The following is a 23,666-nucleotide window of genomic DNA, read 5'->3' as shown; positions in this document are numbered from 1 at the left end:
TTGCTTAAACCTAACAGCCCTGGGCGCTGAGGACTACAGAATTGTTTAAAGGCATTAGTCAGCTGGCTGCTTTCTCCACTGCTGCTCCTCTGACTGAACAAAGCCTCAGAAACACATTGTCCAGGAAATGGTAACCTCCCAGTGTCTGGAAAGGTGTTACACAAATTTTTCTTCAAGGCGTTCTCAAAATGTTTCATCCTCTGCTCCCTCTGCGAAGGCAGGATAAGCTCTGCAACTTTACCCTTGTAATGTGGATCAAGAAAAGTTGCCAACCAGTAATGATCCCTCTCCTTGATACCACAAATCCTTGGGTCCTTTCGCAGGCTTTGCAGAATCAGGGAGCCCATGCCCATGTGAGTTTGAGGAGGCATGATATTCTGAGTCCTCTGGGTCACTAAGGATGACATTGTCAGGAGCAACCTCTCCCCAGCCACCTAAAACTCCTGGGGTTTCTGGGGAGTGAAAACCACCCCTTGAAGACTGCTGTATGTTATCCTCTACATCCATGCTGCCACAATCCTCCTCCTCCTCTTCCTCCTGTTTGTTTTGTGGCCCCACAGGAATGGTATCTACATAAAGGGGGCCTTGTGAGGAAAGGAAGTCCTCCTCTTCCTCCCGCTGTTCTGCCTCAAATGTCCTGTCCATGATTCCACCAAGCGTGTGCTCCAGCAGGAAGACTAGAGGGACAGTGTCACTGATGCATGCATTGGCTCACCATCCTTGTGGCCTCCTCAAATGGTGACAGGACAGTGCATGCATCCTTTATAAGCAGCCACTGGCTTGGCAAAAAGAAGCCAAGCTCCCCTGAGCCTGTTCTTGTGCCATACTCACACAGGTACTCATTGATGGCCCTCTGCTGTGAGTGCAGCTGCTGCAGCATTGCCAATGTTGAGTTCCAGCTGGTGGGCATGTCACAAATAAGGCGGTTGGTGAGCAGGTTGAATTCCCATTGAATGTCAGCCAGCTGAGCACTGGCATTGTAGGACCGCCAAAAATGGCCACAGGCTTTTCTGGCCTGCCTAAGAAGATCTTGTAAGCCCAGATACCTGTTTAAGAAACACTGCAACACCAAATTCGGGACATGTGCTTAGCATGAAACGTGTGTCAAGTGTCCCCTGTGGGAGAGCAGAGAGAAGGTTGGTGCTATTTTCGCATACAACCATTCCTGACTCAAGCTGTCGTGGTGTCAACCACCTTTGAGCCTGCCCCCCTGCAGAGCTGACAGAATCTCTGCCCCAGTGTGGCTCCTGTCCCCTAGACAAACCAACTAAAGCACTGCATAACATCTTTTAGCCTGACTGCTTGCATAGCCCCTTGAACACTTAGGGAGTACTGCTGGTTCAGAGGCCAATTCAGCAGAAGAGGCCATAGAGGAAGAAGAAGAGGAGGAGGTGGAGCAGACAGATGTGGCAGAATCACCACCAATGTTTTGGAGGCGTGGTGGCGGAACAAGCACAAGCATTAAACCTTGTCCTGCATCCTTCCCAGCTGCCAGCAGAGTTACCCAGTGCGCCGTGAAGGAAATGTAATGTCCCTGACCATGCCTGCTGGACCATGAGTCCGCAGTAATGTGAACCTTCCTGCTGACCGCTCTGTCCAATGAGGACAAAACATTGCCTTCCACATGATGGTAGAGAGCTAGAATGGCCTTACGTGAAAATACATTTATTTTTGGAACCTTCCACTGGGGTACAGCACATTCCGCAAATTCACGAAAGAGGGCAGAGTCTACCAGATAAAAAGGCAGCAGTTGTATTGCTAGCAATTTGGCCAAGCTAGCATTTGGATACTGAGCATGTGGATGGCTGGGACAGTATTTTTTTTTTTACGGTTCAGCAATTGGGGTAGCGAAATTTGCCTGCTGGTCAAATCAACAGGTGGTGTACTGCTAGCAAATTGGGTGCAAATACCTGTGGCACCCATTGCTATACCATCATCCCTCTCAGTACAGGTTTTTGAGAGGACTTGAGGTATAGTAGGGGTAGAGATCCTAGATGGGGAGCAAGGAGAAGTCTGCATTTTATTATGATGTGGGTCTTTCAGGTGCTGTTGGCAACGGACTGCATGGCAGGTTGTCATATGTCTTGTCAAGCATGTGGTGCCCAAGTGGCTGATGCTCTGGCCACACAAACAGCAATGCTGCGGTCTGCTACACTTGTGTTGAAAAAAGCCCACACCAATGAACTTTTGGAAGTCAGTGGGGAACAGCGCCCTGCACCTGTGGAGCTCTGTGGTGTGATGCAATAGGGTGGCTGCTCTTAAACCCGCCCCTGGAGGACATCCTGCTTCGTTGGAGTTGTGCCGCTCCTCCTCCTCCCTTTCCTCCTCTATTCTCTCAGGCACCCAAGCACGGTCAGGGACCTCATCATCCCCTCCCTCCTTGTCACTGGAGTAAACTTGGAAGTATGCTGCAGCTTTTGGAACATGACTGCTAGTTTCTTGTGTGTCATTGTCACCCCCTCTCTCTAGGCTCACTTTATTCCCTTCCTCAACCTGAGAACCAAAATTGGAGCATTCAGTTTGCTGCACATCCTCCAGCATCATGTAACTGACACTATGATCGAATATGTCAGGTGACTCCTCTGTGCATGATGGTGAGGCTACGAAAGGAGTAGCTGTGGACAAGGAGCCTATGGAATGCTTGGGTGCACTACAAACCGTTTTATTATTCTTTTTTTTTTTTTAGGAATTTTTATAACTTTTTTATTATAGAGTATGGGAAGGGAATATGGTGCTTGGGTACTTTTGTACTTCGTGCACTATAAACTGTTTTAATATAGTTTTTTAATAAAGAAAAATGTAATAAAGCCCAAAAAAAAATAAAACCCCAGCTGATGCAGAAGGAATAGCACATACGACGCAAAAGAGGGGACAGCAATTATGCTCTAAAAAAATTAGTGCTGCTGAGACACAAAAAAAAAAGCCTGCTGATGCAGACGGTGTAGCATCTGCGATGCAGAAGGCGAGACAGCAATTATGCCCTAAATATTATTCATGCTGCTGTGCCACGAAAAAAATTCTAAATAAAAATAACCCACTGCTGAAGCAGAAGGAATAGCACCTATGACACAAAAGGGGGAACAGCAATTATACCCTAAATAAAATTAGCGCTGCTGCGTCACAGAAAAAAAAAATCACTTCTGACACAGAAGTAATAGCACCTGCGATGCAGAAGGGGGGAAAGCAATTATGCCCTAAATATTATTAGTCCTGCTGTGCCACGAAAAAAATTCAAACAAAAGAAACCCTCTGCTGACGCAGAAGGAATAGCACCTACGACACAAAAGGGGGGACAGCAATTATTCCCTAAATAAAATTAGTGCTGCTGTGTCACAAAAAAAATCACTGCTGATGCAGAAGTAATAGCACCTGCCACATAGAAGGGGGAGTACTAATATTGCGGCAACAGAACCTGATGCTGCAAAAAAATTAAAAAGAAAAGAAAATGGGATTAGTGGGGTGACACAGACATGTTGTATACACCAACACTTCAGTGGCCCCACTACACTGTGTTACACAAGAATCACAGCACAGCACTACACTGACCGCACTATACTGTGTTACACAAAAATCAGCACAGTACTACACTACACTGACTGCAGTACACTGTGTTACACAAGATGACTCATCACAGCACTACACTGCACTGACTGCACTACACTGTGTTACACAAGGTGAATCAGCACAGCACTACATTGACTGCACTACACTATGTTACACAAGATAAATCAGCCCTACACTACACTGCACTGACTGCATTAAACATCAAAGCACAATCCACTAACTACCTGCCTAATCTCCACTCCTAACACACTACACACGGCTGCCATATAAGCAGCCTTATATAGTGTGGGGCGTGGACTTAGCCCCTGAGCCATGATTGTCTAAAGGCATACAAAAGGCACCCTGTCTTTGGCCAATCATGACTCTGACAGGACATTGTACTGTGATTGGGCGAAGCATACAGGTCAGGTGTATGCTTTGGCCAATCACAAGCACTTAATGCACTGCAATCACACAGTGCATTATGAGGCATTCATCTGCGAGCAAACTTCCCGCTGAGCGCCCCATTTGTTCCTGTGTTCAGGGAACACACGAACACCCAATGTTCGAGTCGAACTTACGTTCGCCTAGAATGTTCAGCCCATCACTAGGAGGAACACATAGTTGGAAAACTTACCATGCACTGAGATGCTGGCCCTTACAAATTGTTAGTATTTTATTAAGATCACTTTAAGACTTTGTTATCGTTACCATGACATATTTGTCACTTGAGAATTAATAGGAACAGAATTTTTTAATTAGGCATCAGAACAAAGGGCAGAATAAATGTAAACGAGGGCCAGCTCTTAGAATACTTGGGCCACAACTTTAACGTATATCTAAAGGCTTTAGATACAGTCAAATTCATTTTAGGTTGTTTTCTCTCTTTTTTTTTTTTTTTTGCTGTCTGTATTCAATTGGGGAGATTTTCCTTCATTTGCTCTCCCATCGAAATATATATTTTAGGTAGATAGATCCTATAATTTTCATTAAACAATAAATAGTTGCTTGAAGTGTAATAGTTGTAATTGTAATGACATGCTTTTTAATATACAGGGCCTCAAACATAAGAGTGTATAGCCAATCTGATTGTTTCGTTCATTCTCCTATAATCACTAGAAACATGACACAAACAAACCTGTTGGTTGCCACAAACAACAAAAAATGTTATTTAAAAATAATGAGGCCTATTGCACTTCTTGATTAGAAATGTATTACTTTTGTTTAAAAAGAAATACTGCATATCCGTCCACCACTTATAGACTCTCCATATATTCTAGTTACATTGACTAGTAAATTCCCCTTTTCTTGCATAACTGACAATTAACTAACTTCATGAATATTGGTGAACAAAAGCCAATCTTTGTGATAGCGGGATATGCTAATGGAACCATTTTTGAGCCTGTTAGGATGGTGACACAAAAAACTGAACATTACAAAGTAAGATCCCATTCTGTGCTGCGCTCTTGTATGTTTGATGACTAAAATAAATATATGTGCATATACATCTAGATTACAAAAGATTTCTTAAACCTGAAATGGAATCTGCTATAGATGCTTCCTCCCCCAACTAACATGCTAATGAAAGCTTTCAGTATAACCTTTCCATTTTCTTTGCATACTGTATTTTAGACCAAGTGATGTCATCTCTGTGCTTCTCTATGTAACGATGCAGATCATGGCTGGTGGGAGGGCCATCATGGTGCCATGCATCACAGCACCCCACCTGAATACTCCTTAAGAGCCCTCAGTCCTGCTATAAGCAGTGTGCTGGCTCTTGCATTGATGGGTGGGTGTCAGTTAAAGTGAAAGTAAACCCTTCTATGTTTTTCAGCTAAGGAAGCTGCCATCTTTGCCTCTGTTTAATCTTCAACTACCATGATGCTGCACATGTGATCTGCTATGACACCAGCCATTGGATGGTATGACAGTTTGGTTGAGGACACAACCAATGTGTCAGTTACAATCCCAGGATGTGCCGAAAAAGGGACTGTTTTTTTAAACTGTTATTATATTGATGGGTTTACTTCCGCTTTAGGCCCTCGTCACATTAGCACGATTTGACAGGTCAAATCACATGACAAATCGCAGCCTATTGCCGGCAATAGCACTATCCCAATCAGTGTGATGCTGACTTTGCGAGGCCGCAACGACTTCTAAAAGAAGTTACTGCACTACTTTTGGTGACTTCGGGTGGCGACTTCAACAGACATCTGTGCATTAACCTGCACAGATGTCTTCAAGTCATCCCAGAAGCCAGACCGAAATGCAGCTTTGAAATCGTGCGAATTCAGATGAAGTTACATGATTTCAAAGCTGTGGTCAAAAAAGGGCTAAGAGGAGTCAGTGTTCCTAGACAGACTATATTTGCATAAAGACCACCCTAATGGCGCTTTTCCACTGCATGGAACCGTACCGGTTCGGCAGGCTTTTGTGCTTTTCCACTGCTGGTACCGCATGGTATAGGGTCGGAACGGTTCGGTACGGTATGATATAGGTTTGCTTTTCCACTGCATGGAACCGAACGGTACGGTACGGTACGGCTCTGAAAAAACAGTACCTACTCGATTGTGGTTCCAACAGGTACCAAACTGGTACCATATCCCACAATCCTTTGCATGCAGTCACTACTAGCCACTGATTGGTCAGAGAATCCCACCCACCCCGTTGTTATCCCACCCACTTAACTTTAGTACTACTTTAGTGGAAAAGCAAACCTATACCGTACCGTACCGAACCGTTCCGACACTTTACCATGCGGTACCAGCAGTGGAAAAGCAAACCGGGCCAAGCAGGGCCGAGTAGAGCCGAGCCGGTACTAGCCGGTACTTGCAGTGGAAAAGTGCCATAAGTAACGGCCACATGTGAAACTAAACCTTCATGATTGAAAAAACTGAAATCCAAAAAATGAATGTAGAGGACCACGAACCTATACCTTATTATTATTTTTCCCCCTGCTCTTCTCATAGTTGCCATTTTCACTAGGGGCAGATGAAGAATTCACCCGCCTTTGTTTCCTGGAACTTTGGGTCTGCCTCCTGGCACATGTTACAGTGCATATCACCTAAGGGGGGGGGGTGCCTTTTCCCCAACATTTTGCAATTTACAGAGGAAATTTCCCTGGAAGGCATTGGTGATGTAGCCTTCCAAGGATGCAGCTGTGAGATCAGGGCTACATCGCCAGTACCTCAAGAAACCAGGAAGTGGAAAACAGCAATTGTAAATAAAAGTAAAAAAAATGTTTGTTTAACTCATAAATTAGAGCTAAATTATGAAGTGATTTTTAGTGAACGAGGGAAAGGTCAGCTCTAGGCAAATGAAAAAAATCAACGTGACATAAATGTCAGCAGCTACTAAGAAAAGTAAAAGAAACTGATAAAAAAAAGAAAACAGATATTCTAGGTAACAGGGGATGAATTCATCAACAATGGTGTAAATCTGCTAGAATTAATAACAATTACTAGTCCATTGACTGTGATTACTTTTTTACCCTTGCAACAAAAATATTTGATGAGATAAATGTGAAGCTTCCTAAAATCACAGCTACAAAAGCACCAATATGACATAACTTAGAGGCCAATGACCGCAGCAGGGCATTATAACCTTGACTTTACATATAGGTGGCCCAAACACTGCTATAATGGGTAAACCAAGAATGTACAGTTTGGCAATTATAAGGAAAGCCACAGCTGTCAAGGCAAAAGGCAGCACATTGGCTTGGCTAAAACCGCAACAGTGGATCACTTCCTAGTTTCTGTGTCACAATAACTTGCCCCTGACTTCTTTAAAGAAGAATTTCAGGTATGGTATTCTTCTCACAGTTACATTGGTCTAGTTTGGATCAATTTAACTATGCATATACCATACCTGTGGGAACCCTATAGAAGCTGGAAATGATCTCCACTGGATTCTGTGTCCCCGATTCTCTAATTTAATGAGGTGGAGAGAGTGATGTCACTGTCCTGCCTCTTTACCTCATCCAATCAGAAGACGCTCTCCATTCACTGAGAGCATTCAAAACATTCTCTGAATGGTGTCCATGCTGAGCAGGAGAACTCCTGTGTTCAGAATGCAGCAGGACAGCCACTCAGCACAGGACTCAGAAGCTAGTGGAGATCACAGGAGTATTGGGGTCTTCTTCAGTGATTTCCAGCTCTAGAGGGATCCCACAGGTATGGTATATGCTTAGCTATACTGGACCACTGTAACTAGGTAAAAAAAATGCCATACCTGTAATTTCTCTTTAAACCACTTGCCTAACCAGCCGCCGCCTGTATACGGTGGCAGGTTACTGCGAATCCCCACACCTGTACAGCAGTTCGCGGGTCCTGGGAGTGCGCACGGGCCCATTCGCCAGCAGGGAAGCTGAGGCGAGGGGCCAGTGGTCATGATTGCCGCTGGGGATCCGCGATCGCTCCCCGCAGAGAGAGAACGGCGGTCTGCTGTTGTAAGCACAGCAGGCCGTTGTTCTCTCAGTATTCATCAAAGGGCTCCTGTGTTCCTCCTATTTAGGATCACAGTTCTCTGTGTTGATTCCATAAGCCCATCCCACCCACAGTTAGAAAACACCCCCGAGGCATACATTTAACCCTTTGATCACCCCTGGGTTAACACCTTCCCTGTCAGTGTCATTAGTATAGTAACAGTGCATATTTTTAGCACTGATTACTGTAGTAATGTCACTGATCCCCCCCAAAAGTGTCAAAAATGCCAGTTGGGTGGCAAATCTGTCCGCCACAATGTCGCAGTCCCACTAAAAATCGCTAATCACCGCTATTACTAGTAAAAAAATAAATAAATAGAAATGACAAAGCTTTCCCTAGTTTGTAGACGCGATAACGTTTGTGCAAACCAATCGAAATACGCTTATTGGGATTTTTTTTACCACATATTTTGTAGCAGAATACAAATTGGCCTAAAATGATGCAAAAATTTGATTTTTAATTTTTTTTTTATTGGGAATGTTATATAGTAGATGGTGAAAAATAATATTGTTTTTTTTTTTTCAGAATTGTCGTTCTTTTATTTTTTTGTTTATAGCGCAAAAAATAGAAATCGCACAGGTGATCAAATACCACCAAAAGAAAGCTCTATTTGTGGGGGGAAAAGGACATCAATTTTATTTGGGTACAGCGTCGCACAACCACGCAATTGTGAGTTAAATTAAACGCAGTGCCGAATCACAAAAAATGGCCTGGTCATTAAGGGAGAAAATCTTCCGATCCAGAAGTGGTTAAATGTCTGAAGATTACCATAAAAACTTTATCAGAAGAAAAATAAGCTAAAGCCGCTGAGCATTGCAGCAAACATGTAGTATGACAGTGGCACTGGTGCTTAGTAATAGTGCTTGGTAATTTGCTGCTAGTGGAATTAACATCTCTCAAAGTGCGCATTCTACTGATGGCCTAGATAAGATAGCAGCACACTTGATGTCCAGTACAGAATTCTACATCTTTTGGCTAATTTGAATCAATACTTCTTTAGAAAAATAAAGGTGGGAAAATATTATGGGGTAACTATGGTAGGCCAAATTTTTATCCTGGGGCAGCAGTTGGGTATCACTGTTACAAACTCTTCACAGAACAGTGTCATTTATGTGTTACAGGTCCTTTTATAGGGTCGTCAATTTCTGCAGCGCTTTACATATTTATTATACATTCACATCAGTCCCTGTCCTCAAGGAGCTTACAATCTAAGGTCCCCAACTCACATTCATACATACACATACTAGGGCCAATTTAGACAGGGGCCAATTAACCTACCAGCATGTCTTTGGAGTGTGGGAGGAAACCCACGCAGGCACAGGGAGAACATGCAAACTCCAGGCAGGTAGTGCCGTGGTTGAGATTCGAGCAAAAAATCCTAGTTCTGCTAGGTGTAACTGTTAACCACTTAGCCACTGTGTGTAATTTTTGCAAGCCTAATATAGGTGAAAACAGGAGATTAAAATGAAAAAATTATATAGTTCTGTTATCTACAATGTAAAAATTTATTGAAATTTAAAGTCATTTTCTAATTTTAACAAAATAGCTAACTTTTCATCTCTGTTCATAAAATGCTGTGCATATACATATGTGTGTATATACAGAGTTTGTAACATCATGTTTTTTTATTGACCATGTATATGTTTGAAGTGAGGGTTGGATTTCCCAAACCAAAAAGTATTTTGGCAGTTGTCCTACACTACATCCAGAGATCATTAATTGTATTGTCTTTACCAAGATAGATAGCCAGAACAAACTTTGAGAGCATAGTGTATGCAACAAAATATAAATAAAAAAACAAATAATACAACAAATATTAGAAGGAAAAACTGACCTGATTTTAAACATTGCGTGCAATTATCATGCCATTTCTGATTTTCTAGCAGGTGATAAAATGCAATTCAGATAGTCGGAGGCACTGATTATTGAGATTTTCTAACATGATCTTGAAGGACCAAAGGACCACTATGTACAGTGGGCAGCATCAGGCAAGAAATGTGATAGGTCCTGGAGCTCAGCAAAATTGTGCACTGATGGACTGATATCTCCCTGCCTTTTGTTCCTGTGGAAATATCTGGTGATCTTTGAACAGCCAGAGGATATAAACGATTTGATAAATATGTAACACTAAAAGTGGTAAATGCAAGGTTTGTGAATAGCATATGACTTTACTACATTCTACTAAAAACTAGTATCTTTGGACAAATAATATATTTTAAAAAATCACTTTTCATGTAAAAAGCCAGATAGGAATGACATGAATCCTTTAATCAAGTACACCGTATTTTTTGGATAAAGAAGAGTTGAAGCTTACACAATACAGAAATGGTCATGTGTTACATCGTTCTGTGTATAACTGAATACAAAAGACAAAACGAGCTGTTGATCTTACTGAGGATTATGGAGAATAATTCATAAAAAAAAGAGGTGCCTAAATCTAATCAAACACATTAATACTGACTAAGGAGCAGGCTTTATTCAGCAGCAATGACTGAGCAGATATATATATATATATATATATATATATATATATATATATATATATATATACACAGTATATATAAAGTATATATATATATATATACATATATATATATATATATATATATACAGTATATATATATTCGATAGATAGATAGATAGATAGATAGATAGATAGATAGATAGATAGATAGATAGATAGATAGATAGATAGATAGATAGATAGATAGATAGATAGATAGATAGATAGATAGATAGATAGATAGATAGATAGATAGATAGATAGATAGATAGATAGATAGACATATATATATATATCATCTATATTAAAGTAACATATTTTTTATGAAAATGTAGAATAACAGCTAATAAGGAAACATAAATGGTACATTTGCTCCAGTAATGAATTGCTTAGAGTAAATAACGTGAATGATATTATTTTGACAATGTATATCATTTGTGAATATACAGCTGAATGCATCTCACTGCATGTGTCAGCAATATACACCTACAGTTGTTTTATTTACAAGAGTTCATCATAACACAGTACAAGGTCCCTTTAATCTTGCTTCCTTACAACAGGTTTCAAATGAAGCATTGACCTAGACAGGTTTACAAGGTTTATTATCATGGAAACACACAGATAACCCATAGAATGCTTTCATTGTTATTACCCTCTAATCATTGAAAAAGAGATTCCCAATTTCTCATCAGCATGAAGCGATAAACACTGAATCAGCACTGGCTTTCCACCTTTGGTTTGCATAGGTATGGTGGTTAGGTGCAAGGGCTTTGGACTGTTTTAAAATCTACATTCAAAATATAAGATCACAAAATCACAGGGCCAGATAATATGAAGATAAACAGGCAGTCTATTACATCCCAGCCCCAAGAAAACCATCAGAAATCCTGTTCTATAGACAAGGTGCTGCTTAATATTAAAAACATACCAAACTGTTGATTGATAAAAAGAGAAAAAAGAAAGCACATACAGAAATGGGTACAAGCAGACCAACCTTCACAATGTACGTCACTCCAGGTCCCTGGATCTTCTCATTCGAGTGCAGCCATCCTCGAGAAGGCTTATTGACAAAGCTGCTACTTTGATTCCAATCTTCACCTCCCAGATGCATTTCATCTGAGCGTGTTTTTTTCCCTGTGCTCATCTTGCTCACGTCCTGCTGTGAACACGGAGGGGTAGAGACAAGGTTACATGTGTTGTCTGAGGCTCCTGCTGCTGTACTTGGAGCAGGAGAGCTACCCTGTAACTTGGATCCAGCAAGCTCCTTTACTGCAGAGGAAAGGTTTTTGATACCCAACAGGCTGCCTGTGTTGGACAGTTTTAAGTGAGACACTTTGTGAATAAACGTACAAAGAGAGGTGGATCCATCTTCTTGGTCCTTCGGTAAATCTGCACTGGCAACCGGGCACGAAATTGTAGCTGGAGTACCGGCGACCGTGGAGACTTTACTGTTCATGGACAGGTTGCTCAAGAGATCATCGACCGGTGTCACAGATTCATTCTTGAAGCGGTTGTACTTGGTACGTTGAAGCATGCCCTTCTACCTAGTTTCTTTCATATGCTGTGGCAAAGCTGATGCCAGTCTAAGAACCACCTTTGCTAACATTGCCAGAGGTTCATACCGATACCTGTAAAACCTATTGCAAAAGAAAAAAATACAGATAGATAGAAAAATTGTGAAAAATACCAAAGAGCATAAAGGGTTGAATTTCCCCAAGACAGTTCTATATGACATTCCACTTCTGGTTAGAGCTGCCAACTCGCTCACAGCAAAAGCATGACTCACACAAATGAGGAGACCCTTTTCAACAAAAGGCTCAGTGAGCACTGCAAATCACTTCCTGTAGCACAAAAAACATCCACCCACTTACAGCACTATAGAACCAATCAATTCTCAAATTTCCTTCCCCTAACTTCGCAAACAGATCATTTCTTCAAGTTATGTCAGTTTGCCCCCTCTTCCCCCCAAACTGATGTACACCTTTAATAACCCTATTCGCCATCAAATGAAATATGCTTTCTTATATCAGGCCAAACGTTATAAGTGCAAATCCTGATTGATAGATAATATTGATTTGAGTGATTGAGAGAAAAAATAAAAAATTAGAAAGTCACTATTTATCTAAATTTTTAAGATGCACTTTCACAAAAGTTTTATGTTTTCTTCTAAATAATGCTAGTTTATACATCAGCAGCTTTTTCTATAAAACATTACTTTACATAGACCGCAGTAGCAAATACAGCAATATACTGTGTTGAAGACTATGTAATACTGTTTATATTATAATGTTAGATCTGAACAAGAAACATGTATTCTGTTCAGTTAATGGTTAATACTCAAGGTAGTTTAAAAGCTAGAAAATCCTTTGTTCCTAATAGGATAGAAATTCCCCTAGCGATTTACCAGGCCACAGGTGATGCTAAACAATAGACATGTAAAATAAGTGATCTGTCAAGTCTCCCACTGCAGCAAATTACGTTAAAGACCAAAGTGCCCCCCCCCCCCCACTATTATTCAAAAACTGCCGCAGAGAAAGTGCAAAAGCAAAGAAAATTAAATAATAAACTTTCAAATAAAGATATTTAATTAGTCTAATTTGTGACACAATAAAAAAAAAAAAGCCAGCACCTCTGCTCCCTTTCGGAATAACGGAGATGCTTAATGGAAGATGGAGCTCCCCGTGCAGAATAGCCTTTCATTAAGCACACGACACAGCCCGCTGCAGTATTCTCACAGCCTTCATCTCACCCATTCTGTCTGTTAGCATAGCAACAACGAATACTCACATCATAGATACTTTCAGCTCTTAGCTAATACAACGGAACACCTAAAATTCCCAAAAGCCTCTCTTCATTAGCTACAAAGGAGAAGAAAAAAAATAGCAAAATGTGAATGAAACTCTATTTGTGTGAATGAAAGGGCTGGCTCGCATATCAATAATTCTGTGAATGAAGCAGGGCCATGCAGCCTCTGCTTGGCAATCCCTTGGGTGCTAACCGTTTCATCCAATGAGAGACAGCCTGCATGACTCATTCAACAAAGGCTTGCTAAATAGTGGAAGAGTCCATTTTGATCACAGGCAGCATTCTTTATACAGCAAAATCTAACCTAATTAAGGAGGCAACAGACAAACAAATGCATCTTTGCAGCAGGAGACAAAAAAGGATGCTGAAGACAAAAAAAAAAAAAAAAAGAAAGCGCTGCCTGCTTGATAAAAAAAAATGAAATCTTTATCTCCAGCGTATGTTTTAGCATACCTGCTTCATTCATGAATGTGCTCATTCTGTCTAATATGCCTATTCCGGCATATTAAATTGACATATTGAGCATCAGAGCCCTGCAGGACGGTCTCATGGGTAATGGATTGGACAGTATATATCCTGGGGATTTAACCCCTTGCTAAAAATAAAAGACAAGCTGCTATTTTAAAACTGTGGTATATAACATTTCATGGGGTAATGAAAAGGAAACGGTGTGCATTTACCGAGATATACAATACATGAAATGGTGTACAGTAACATATGCAGCCAACTGAATTAACGCTTTCATTAGTATGGCATACTTACAACAATAAATACTTTTGATTGAACAACGTAGGTTTTTGCGTGTGCAGCAATTGATTATCAGCATGGTTTAAGTCATTGCACTGATGCAAAACTGCAGAAGCATGAAATCTGTCACTGCTTACTGCTTTGCAAAAATACAACATGCAATTAAAAAATATTGATTTGTTTCCTAAAAATCTCCATATAATAAGAGCAGTACAGTAGCAGAAATGGCAGTAAATGCCACTGAAATGCATATAAAGGCCTAAATAAAACAGGGATAATACCATAGAATATTTGCTGAATTTAATATATTTTCTTTTTTGAAACCATAAATATCTATATAAATGAATAAAAAGACATTTAAGTAGATGTTGACATATTAAAATCAATGTAAATAACAGGTGTTTCCCCAGAAAAACAAGTCTTACTAAATGACGTGATCTTTTATTCTCTTAAGTACCGAATCAGAACGGTATTGCTTTTTTGTTAATGGTATAAGCACACAGATAGCCTGCATTTTTTTTTTTGCATCTTATAACATGTATAAGCAATAAAGAGATATTACTGACATTTATTATTTTTTTACAATAATTTTTTCCCCCTCTCTTTGAAGCTACGTCATTAGCAAGCAATTGTAAGTCTATTTACTGTTAGCTGTTCCAGCACAGTAGGGGTTTATAAAGCAGAAACATACGCAAAAACGGCAAGATTTTCAGACTACCTGACTTTTCAAGGGAACAATTCATACAGCTACAAGCAGTGTGAGAACCCTCCCTTAGCAACAGGAGTTGCCTTGGAAACGCACACGGGAACAAGAAAATGTTAGAATTTTTCAATGAAATCATTAGGTTTTGGTAGGACTAAAGCAAGCAAATAATGGTCAATTATTTACTGAAATATCGTGGGTGTATTAAAAGTTGAATGACGATACGCTGAAAGGTCTCGGCTGTACGCTACATATCTCCAGGCAATTTAAAAAGGGAGTTAATTTTTCTGTGAATTAGAACATGCACAACGTTATATAAGCCATTATGAAAAGAAAATGACTATGGCTGTTCACAGTGCTGTGAACATGAAAACAAAAGCTGAAAAAAAAAAAAATCAATATCTGCAAACTGTACTGTCAATGCAATGATTCGATGACTAGGTCAGGCAAGAAGCTCAAACAAACAGTGTTAGGACTCCTACAAATGGACATGTTATCTAGTTAAAAGATAGGTCCACCTAAACCTGATTTTGGGGATTTTGTGAATTCAAGCATATTAAAATCCTGACATGTTAACATTTTTTGTCATATGCCAGGGTGCCCCTCGTTTATAATTGTGCAGCTATGACATATTATTCTTGCCTTAATGCTAACTAATAGCATCATACGTGTTTTGCTGCATTATCCACACAAATATAGAATGAAACCAACAAGGGCTATGTGATGCTACTGCAAAGCGAGAATCATGTTATGGCCATGGGAAAAAGTAGAGATATCAGGGTAACAAATGGCGCTTTTCCACTGCATGGAACCAAACGGTTCGGCTCGCTTTTGAGCTTTTCCACTGCATGGTACCGCATGGTACGGTGTTGGAACGGTTCGGTATGGTACGGCGGCGCTTTTCCACTACATTGAACCGAGCGGTATGGCTTGCTTAAACAGTACCACCTCAGTTGTGGTTCCAAGAGGGCCATACCAGTACCATATCCCACAATCCTTTGCATGCAGCATTGACTGTTTGTCACTACTAGCCACTGATTGGTCAGAGAATCGTTGTTATCCCACCCACTTTACTTTAGTGGAAAAGCAAACAAACCGTACCAAACCGTACCGAACCGCTCCAACACCGTACCATGTGGTACCATGCAGTGGAAAACCAAACAGAGCCAAGCAGGGCCGAGTGGAGCCGAGCCGGTACTTGCAGTGGAAAAGTGCCAAAACTGTTTTAATAGGTCATCTAAACCTAAACCCAACCAGTATACCCTATTCACTAGAATTCATCCATAACATACACAGCCCTTAGGTCTTCCTTCAGAAGGGTGACAATGCATCAGAGCCTTCAGTGTATTCATTGCAGTGTTGTCACTCTTCAGCAGCTGCACCACTGTGTATGCTGAGAAGGAGTGTTATTGGCATTGTCACTGTTGATATCCTTCTTAAAATCCTTGACCGATACATGATCCAAGAAGGGAGCTTTTTGTTTGAAGGAAGTGACACAGGGCACCCTCTTGGATTCCAGCTCTGGTGGACTAGGGCCAATTTAGGCAGTATTTAATTACCCTACCAGCATGTCTTTGGAGGTTTGGAGGAAACCCACACAGGCACAGGGAGAACATGCAAACTCCATGCAGGTAGTGCCATGGTTGGGATTTGAACCAGCGACCCTAGTGCTGCTAGGTGAAAGTGCATACCACTTAGCCACTTTGTTTATTATTCAATTCATTGCTACCACTATCACTAATACAAACCAGGGAGGGAGGTGTTAATATTGCTGACTCCAATGAAAAAGGATTTTGTTACCAGTTCCGGTGTTGCCACTGACACCATTGAAAGGGTATAATTTATTTCTGCCTCTGCTCTGCACTTAACTCTACTTCCCTAAAAACCTTGCTAGGCCATGTTTGTAGTTGGAATAAGAAAGGGATACAGCAGCAGTATACAGGTGAGTGGAGGCAGACTGGTTGACTTTCCCACTTAGCAGAGATTATGGGACTAAATGTCAAGACCTTTAACCACCTAGACGGTAATCCCGAGCGTGACTCGGGGTGGATTTTTCATTGCAGGATCGGTAACCCCGAGTCACGCTCGGGGTGGATTGCAGAGAGCGCAGCGGTGTTCTCTTACCTTATCCTGGCGATCCAGCGATGATCTCTCATTGCTGAGATCGCCAGCCGAGAGTCCCGCCGCTCCTCCGTCCACCGTCGGTGTGATCACTTCCTAGTTCCGTTCCCTGCAGCAGCAATGCTGCATGGGAGCGGAACTAGGGAGGGAAATTCAAAAAAAAAAAAAAAAAAAACGTTGCACAAAACACAAAACACATTTTATATTATATATATATATATATATATATATATATATATATATATATATATATATATATATATATATATGCATATATATATATGCATATATATATATGCATATATATATATGCATATATATATATATATATATATGCGCATATATATATATATATATATATATATATATATATATATACCGGTATATATATATGCATATATATATATATATATGTGTGTATATATATATATATATATATATATATATATATATATATACACACACACACATATATCTATATATAATATATAATGCATGAATTATAATCTAATCAATAATATAATTTTATTATATATATTATATATTAAATAATAAAATAATATTATTGATTCGATTATAATTCACGCGAGACGGAGCTGTCATCCGCCGGCTCAGTGGGGATCAGCGGATCGATCCCCGCTGAGGAACACGGATCCGCCTATGGAGGCGGACCGTGTGAAAGAAGCCTTAGGCCTCTTTCACACGGCCGCTCTGCTGGTTTTCTCCGCTGCGAGACTTTTTTTTTTTCACGGAGCGGATGACACTTGTGTCATCCGCTCCGTATGTCCGCATATCATCCCATCCGTTTGCGGATGATATGCGGACATAATGTAAGTCTATGGGGATTGCGGATGTCAGCGGATGACACCGCTGACATCCGATTTTCCTTGCTTTCCATTTTTTGAACGGAGGAAAAATAGGGTTCTGTTCCGTTCCAAAAAACGGAACAGAACTGAAAGGAGGCAAATCGGATGTCAGCGGATGGCATTCCGCTGACATCCGCAATGCCATTGACTTACATTATGTCCGCAAATCATCCGCAAAAAAATAGGATGATTTGCGGACATACGGAGTGCCCGTGTGAAAGGGCCCTAAGGATTACTGGTCATTTTTTATTAATCAGCACCGTGTTCATATGGTCCTTGACTGTTTGGAAGGTGATAAAAGTTTTTTCCAAGCTCTAGCTTTTGTCTGTATAGCTATTGTCTGTATAGCTGTTGGATAGAGTACTGAGCATTTTTTCTTATCACTTGAGATTTAGAGTTAAATGATTCTAGTGGTGATAATACACATCCATTTGAAAATTTATTAAGTGGTTATAACTGTATTATATTTATCTATCTACACACACACACACACACACACACACACACACACACACACTAACTTACTGGTCAAGCCTCTATTCATCTTGGTCCAGGACATAAAAAAACTAACTACTTAGTTAGATAAACTTTTAGCATACTGATGTGATTGATATTTGCATATCTGTGTGGTTTATGAGTACCTAACTACTTTGTTTTGTATATATATTAGTGACTGCTCTTCTGTAAACTCATCATGTATTCATCAGTCATTTACAGAAAGTCCTAATAATTATCTCTACCCTCTACTCGGGACAAGATTATTTCCTAACAGATTTATTTAAAAATTAACTGAAACTGCACAGATCAAACCTCTAAGTCCATAACACAGTCTTCTCTATTGCACACCACACTGGGGGTGACCTCTGCAGAGCGTACCAGGAGGGACATAGGCTGTAGTGTTAGAGGTTGCCTAGGTGTTCAAGATGTTGGGTGATACTGTAGTCTAATACTGCCAGCAACTACAGTCCTGCACCACGCTCCTGCTGAGTTCCAGTATAGCTATGAATAAAGATATGCCTAGGTAAAACTGATGGCCTGTGATGGTAGGATGTTTTTACTGTATGCATCTCAAGGGCTAAAGTGACCCTTGCTATTCATTTTGCTAATCCATCTAGTAGCAGCTGTGTATATATATGTTATTGCAAGCTCTTTATTGCACCATTTCTCTTGTCACAGCTCTCTAACAGTTTCTATATAGAAGCTGTGAAACTGTAAAAATTGACTTTAACTTTAGAATTTGCGATGTGCAGAAAAGAGTGGGGTTGATTTACTAAAACTGGAGAGTGCAAAATCTAGTGCAGCTGTGTATAGTAACCAATGAGCAGATCTAACTTTGGATTGTTCAGTTAAGCTTTGACAAAAAAAAAAAAACTGGAAGCTAATTGGTTTCACTGGCACTCTCCAGTTTTTGTAAATCAACCCGTGTGACTGTCTTCCCTCCTTTACTTTTTGGTTGGATTTTTTTCCCCTTGAGTGACCAGTCAAAAGAAAAAAAAAATTCCAGCCAGTCAGAAAATAAAGCATGATGTTATTGTATCCAGGCAGTATTCTGAAGGTAAATTAGATTTACTTTCAAATTGCTGATGAACAATATTTCAGATCCAAAGTCTTCCTGGACTCCGGCGCTGTCAGCAATTTCACTGATTAGTAAGTCGTAGCTGAACATCAGATTCCTATCGGTGCCTTAAAGACATTATTTAATTTCTACAATCAATGGTTTTGTTATCTGAAGACCCAGTGTATTTTTTTTTTCTAGCCCGTAACCATGTGTATTGGTGTTCGTCATCAGCAATTCATATCCTTCGTGGTGAAACCCAAGTCTGAGAACCCCAATATGCTGGGAAAAGTTTAGAACTCATTGCCAGCTGTTGACTGGGTGTCAAATAACATATTGGTATAAGGCACAACCTCTCATCAACAAACCAGCACCCTGGAACCAAAGTTCTTTCAGTAACTGCTCCTGTTCATTGTGTGCAACATGTGTCAGAATTTTCTGTAGAACTCCAATATCTTAGACCTTCTTTTTTGGTAGTTCTGGACTTCACATCAGCTAACTTCTTGCCTGAGGTAAAAACTACTGCTGTTATAGCCCTACATTCCTTTTGTTTTTAAAGACAGCCAAGGGACCCTAGCCCCGCAGACTTTTTCTGTGGAGGCTATCAAGGACACTTTGGCTGAGTGCACTGATCTAGTGGCACTGTACTGCTGTGGCGGCGATCAGGGACACTCTGGCTGGCTGCACTGTGTACTAATGTGACTAGTAAACAAAGACAATATGGCTGGTCTAATTACACTGTAAAAACCCTTCTACCAATCAACCAATCATACTTGGAAACACTATGTTTCCTCTTACAGCTAATCAGTGTGTGAGAGGAAACAGAGCCCTGGCTGCAAAATGCACACTTTTCTTACATATGTGATTTCATTGGCTCTGTACATTCACTTTGCGATCTTCTGTGTCTAATGAACACAGCAATTACAGAGCGTGCGCATGCGCTGAAGAAGGCGTGCACAAGCACTGTATAGAGACAGACATCCCTGAGGAGACAGCCATCCAAACATTTATGTAAACCTTGTATCCAGACATTTTTTGCAAACTTCGCAGATTAATTGCTGCACCTTTTGCCAATGGCAGGCTTCACATCTCTCTCTCAAAACAAGACTCCTCTGAAGTGGACTTTTAACTTTAAAGGAAAGCTACACTTTCATGGGGAAAAAACATAGCAAACAAAGAAAAAACATAATAGCGTATACAAGTGTGACACAAATCATATTGTAATTGAATTTTATTAAAATACACCTTTCGTTTTCAATCTGCAGCTGTTGTAATTTTCTGAAAATGCAATGCAATATGGCTACTTGACCACACCCCAGAAAAATAATTTCCTGCTTGTGTGATTGGCACATCAATTTTCCCAGAAGTCTGCACTAAGATACAAGTGAGATTTCTGGCATCCCCTGCAACAAAAATGTCATTTTTGGTGAGATACTCCCAAAAGGAACACGTCTAAAGGGATGCAGATCCAGCAGCTTTCCTCATTAGTGCTCTGCAGCTGCCACAGCTGACAGATAATTATGAAACCACTCCCATTTGACCCACTCAGCACAGAGAAACAACCAGGATTTCTTTAGAATAATAAAAGATAGGAATCTGCAACAACGTTTGTTAAAGTCCTTGTAATATACAGAGATTACCCAGAGGGGAATGTTTTTTCTCAACAAAAGTGGAGTTACACTTCAATAATGTTCAGTACTTTGATTTTTCAAAAAGCGATTTCTGTACCACCCTGCTCCACCCCAGTCCCTTTTGTCAGTAACCTGGAGATTCTGGAACAACCACTGCAGGCTCCTTGTTGGTACTCACATAAGGAAAGACTAAGGCCCTGTTCACATCTGAGCGTTTTTCAGCCCATAAAACGCTCATCTCTGAAGTCTCAGAATGCCCAACAAGCAAAATCCCATTCATTTCAATTGCCCCTGTTCACATATGAGCGTTCTGTCGCCTAAAGCAAAATGCCTGACGCTCAAAAAAGCACATGAGCAGATTACAAGCGTTTTTGTTAGATGTCAATACCTGCCTCCAAACACCTACCAAAAAGGCCTAAAAAACACCCGGAAAAAAGCATGAAAAAACGCCTGAAAAAAGCACGAAAAAACGCCTGAAAACAATACGCTCAGGTGTGAATGGAGCCTAAGGCTCCATTCACACAGCAGTTTAGCTTGAGCCAAGTGAAGTAGATTCTTGCCAGTGGTTGTAAACGCTTCTTGCATACAATGTGTGTGAACTGTGAGTGTATGAGTGGTAGCTGTCAAATTTGTACTCTGTACATATCAATGGCCTGTACCACCACTTTTTGAAATCCTCTGACCAACCCTAGGTGACCCTGTGTATCCAGGGTCATTGTCTCTGTAGAATTTTGGCCACTTGCAAACTGGCCGCAACTAATTGGAGAATTTTTCTGGCCATAGCACAGAGCTGTGTTACACAACACAGGCTTAGAATAGAGCTGAACACTTGAAACATACTCTTACATTTTGTAGCGCTTGATAAAATATGCTGGATTATTGTGCTTTTTAACTTAATTTTTCAGCAGATCTAATTGGAGCCATGCACATTTCTCATTGGGAGCCATGCACATCTCAGCAACTAAGACATACAGGTTATGGTCTATAGCAAGGAGAACATAGCCCTCAGAGCCATAGGTGTGCACAGCCTATTGCATTAGGGTGTGCACCCCAAAGCTCAAACACACATGCATGCATATATACACTATATAACCAAAAGTATTGGGACGCCTGCCTTTACACGCACAAGCAACCTTAATGGCATCCCAGTCTCTAATTCATCCCAAAGGTATTCTATCAAATTGAGGTCAGGACTCTGTGCAGGCCAGTCAAGTTCCTCCACCCCAAACTCTCTCACTAATGTCTTTTTGAGCCTTGCTTTGTGCACTGACGCGCAGTCATGTTGGAACGTGAAGGGGCCATCCCTAAACTGTTTCCACAAAGTTGGGAGCATGAAATTGTCCAAAATGTCTTGGTATGCTGGCACCTTAAGAGTTCCCTTCACTGGAACTAAGTGGCCAAGCCCAAACCCTGAAAAACAACCCCGCACCATAATCCCCCCTCCACCAAATGATTTGGACCAGTGCACAAAGCAAAGGCCCATAAAGACATGTAGGAACGAGTTTGCAGTGGAGGAATGAGTTTGGGATATGAATTAGAGACTGCGAGCTAGGCCTTCTTGTCCAACATCAGTGCCTGACCTCACAAATGCACTTCTAGAAGAATGGTCAACAGTAACCTATAAAGAGAGATTTTGGATTGAGGTTTTGACTCAGAGATGACAGTCCTGATGTATGTACAGTTCTTGGCTGTGATAAAAAGATGTTTGACACCGACTTGCCCTGGCTGCAGGCTCTCACCCTGCTACAAAGTTACAATGCTTGGAAAAGGTCAGTGTGAATGGTGCCTTAGTATTATAATAAAGTGTTTAAAAATTTTCTTCAGTTTTAATGTGTGGAGATACCTAATTTATAGCTAATGTTGGAGATTTATATACTGTAACTGTATGTCTGTTCATGCTGACAGAATGTCCCTGATCTTCTGATCATCTGGCTCCAGGTCAAGACTCATGATCTCAGAAGTACTAACGAGTTCTGGGTTTACTTAAATTGTATCTAAAACCATTTTGTTCATATTGGATAGAGTAGGGAATAGTTAATACCACTATCAAGCTTTAGTTTTTTCAATCTTTGCCGCTAAGGAGTTTTCCCTTCACTTTCTTCTAGGCGATGTCTCTAATGTGAGGGAAATTCCAGCTTAGGGTTCATACATACAGGTATCATCTCACAGCCTTTTTTTTTTTTTTTTTTTTTTTTTTAGCTTTGATGAAGCTCAAAAAATGTTTGTGTCAATATTTTTGATGTAGGCGTCCATATGTGTAAGCAAGAATATTTACTAAAGTGTCTGAATCTTATGCTGTTGATGAAGATGTCCTGTTTCTTCCCTCCAATCAGCTCTCAGAGCTCACCTCACCTGAGGACTTTGAATAGATGTAGAGAAGACTGCAGATAAACAGGTACAACTTATATGGGAGAATTTGTTTCATCTCTGCGTATCACCTGAGGCCAGTCATGTCACTGGGTATTTGTAACGGTTTACAACCACTTTAATAAAAAAGAACAGTGTGTGGGCAGAGCTTAAGGCATCCTAGCAGGGACACTGTGGAACTGCACTCACTAATGCCTGTTATACAGCAGGAGTCGTGGTCATGTGAAATCGGCATTAAGGTGGTACTCCAGACTTAGAAGTGAGCAGAGCACTTGCACAGTTAACACTTTGTAATCTGTGGCCATACCTCTTTCACTGTTGACACCAAAGCACTTTTGGAC

At 40.6% G+C, this 23,666-nt stretch overlaps 1 protein-coding gene across 3 annotated transcripts in view; it reads right to left on the bottom strand.

The window, feature by feature from the left end:
- The window catches only part of SHC3 (SHC adaptor protein 3), a 147,348-nt gene extending 133,775 nt beyond the window's left edge, over positions 1-13,573 (bottom strand). Inside the window, exons 1-2 of one of the 3 annotated variants that reach the window (XM_082256230.1) lie at positions 13,318-13,573; positions 11,525-12,167 (exon numbers count right to left, since the gene is read on the bottom strand). In XM_082256230.1, coding sequence (XP_082112356.1) covers positions 11,525-12,064 — 540 coding nt within the window. In that variant the 5' untranslated portion in view covers positions 12,065-12,167; positions 13,318-13,573. The other 2 variants (XM_082256231.1, XM_082256229.1) reach the window with 2 other exon arrangements.
- Between the last annotated feature and the right edge of the window lie 10,093 nt (positions 13,574-23,666).

This window comes from Pelophylax lessonae (assembly GCF_965119305.1).
Source record: "Pelophylax lessonae genome assembly, chromosome: 1".
Taxonomy (NCBI): domain Eukaryota; kingdom Metazoa; phylum Chordata; class Amphibia; order Anura; family Ranidae; genus Pelophylax; species Pelophylax lessonae.
The sequence above is the reverse complement of the archived record's forward strand: the minus strand, read 5'-3'. Positions and strand labels throughout refer to the sequence as shown.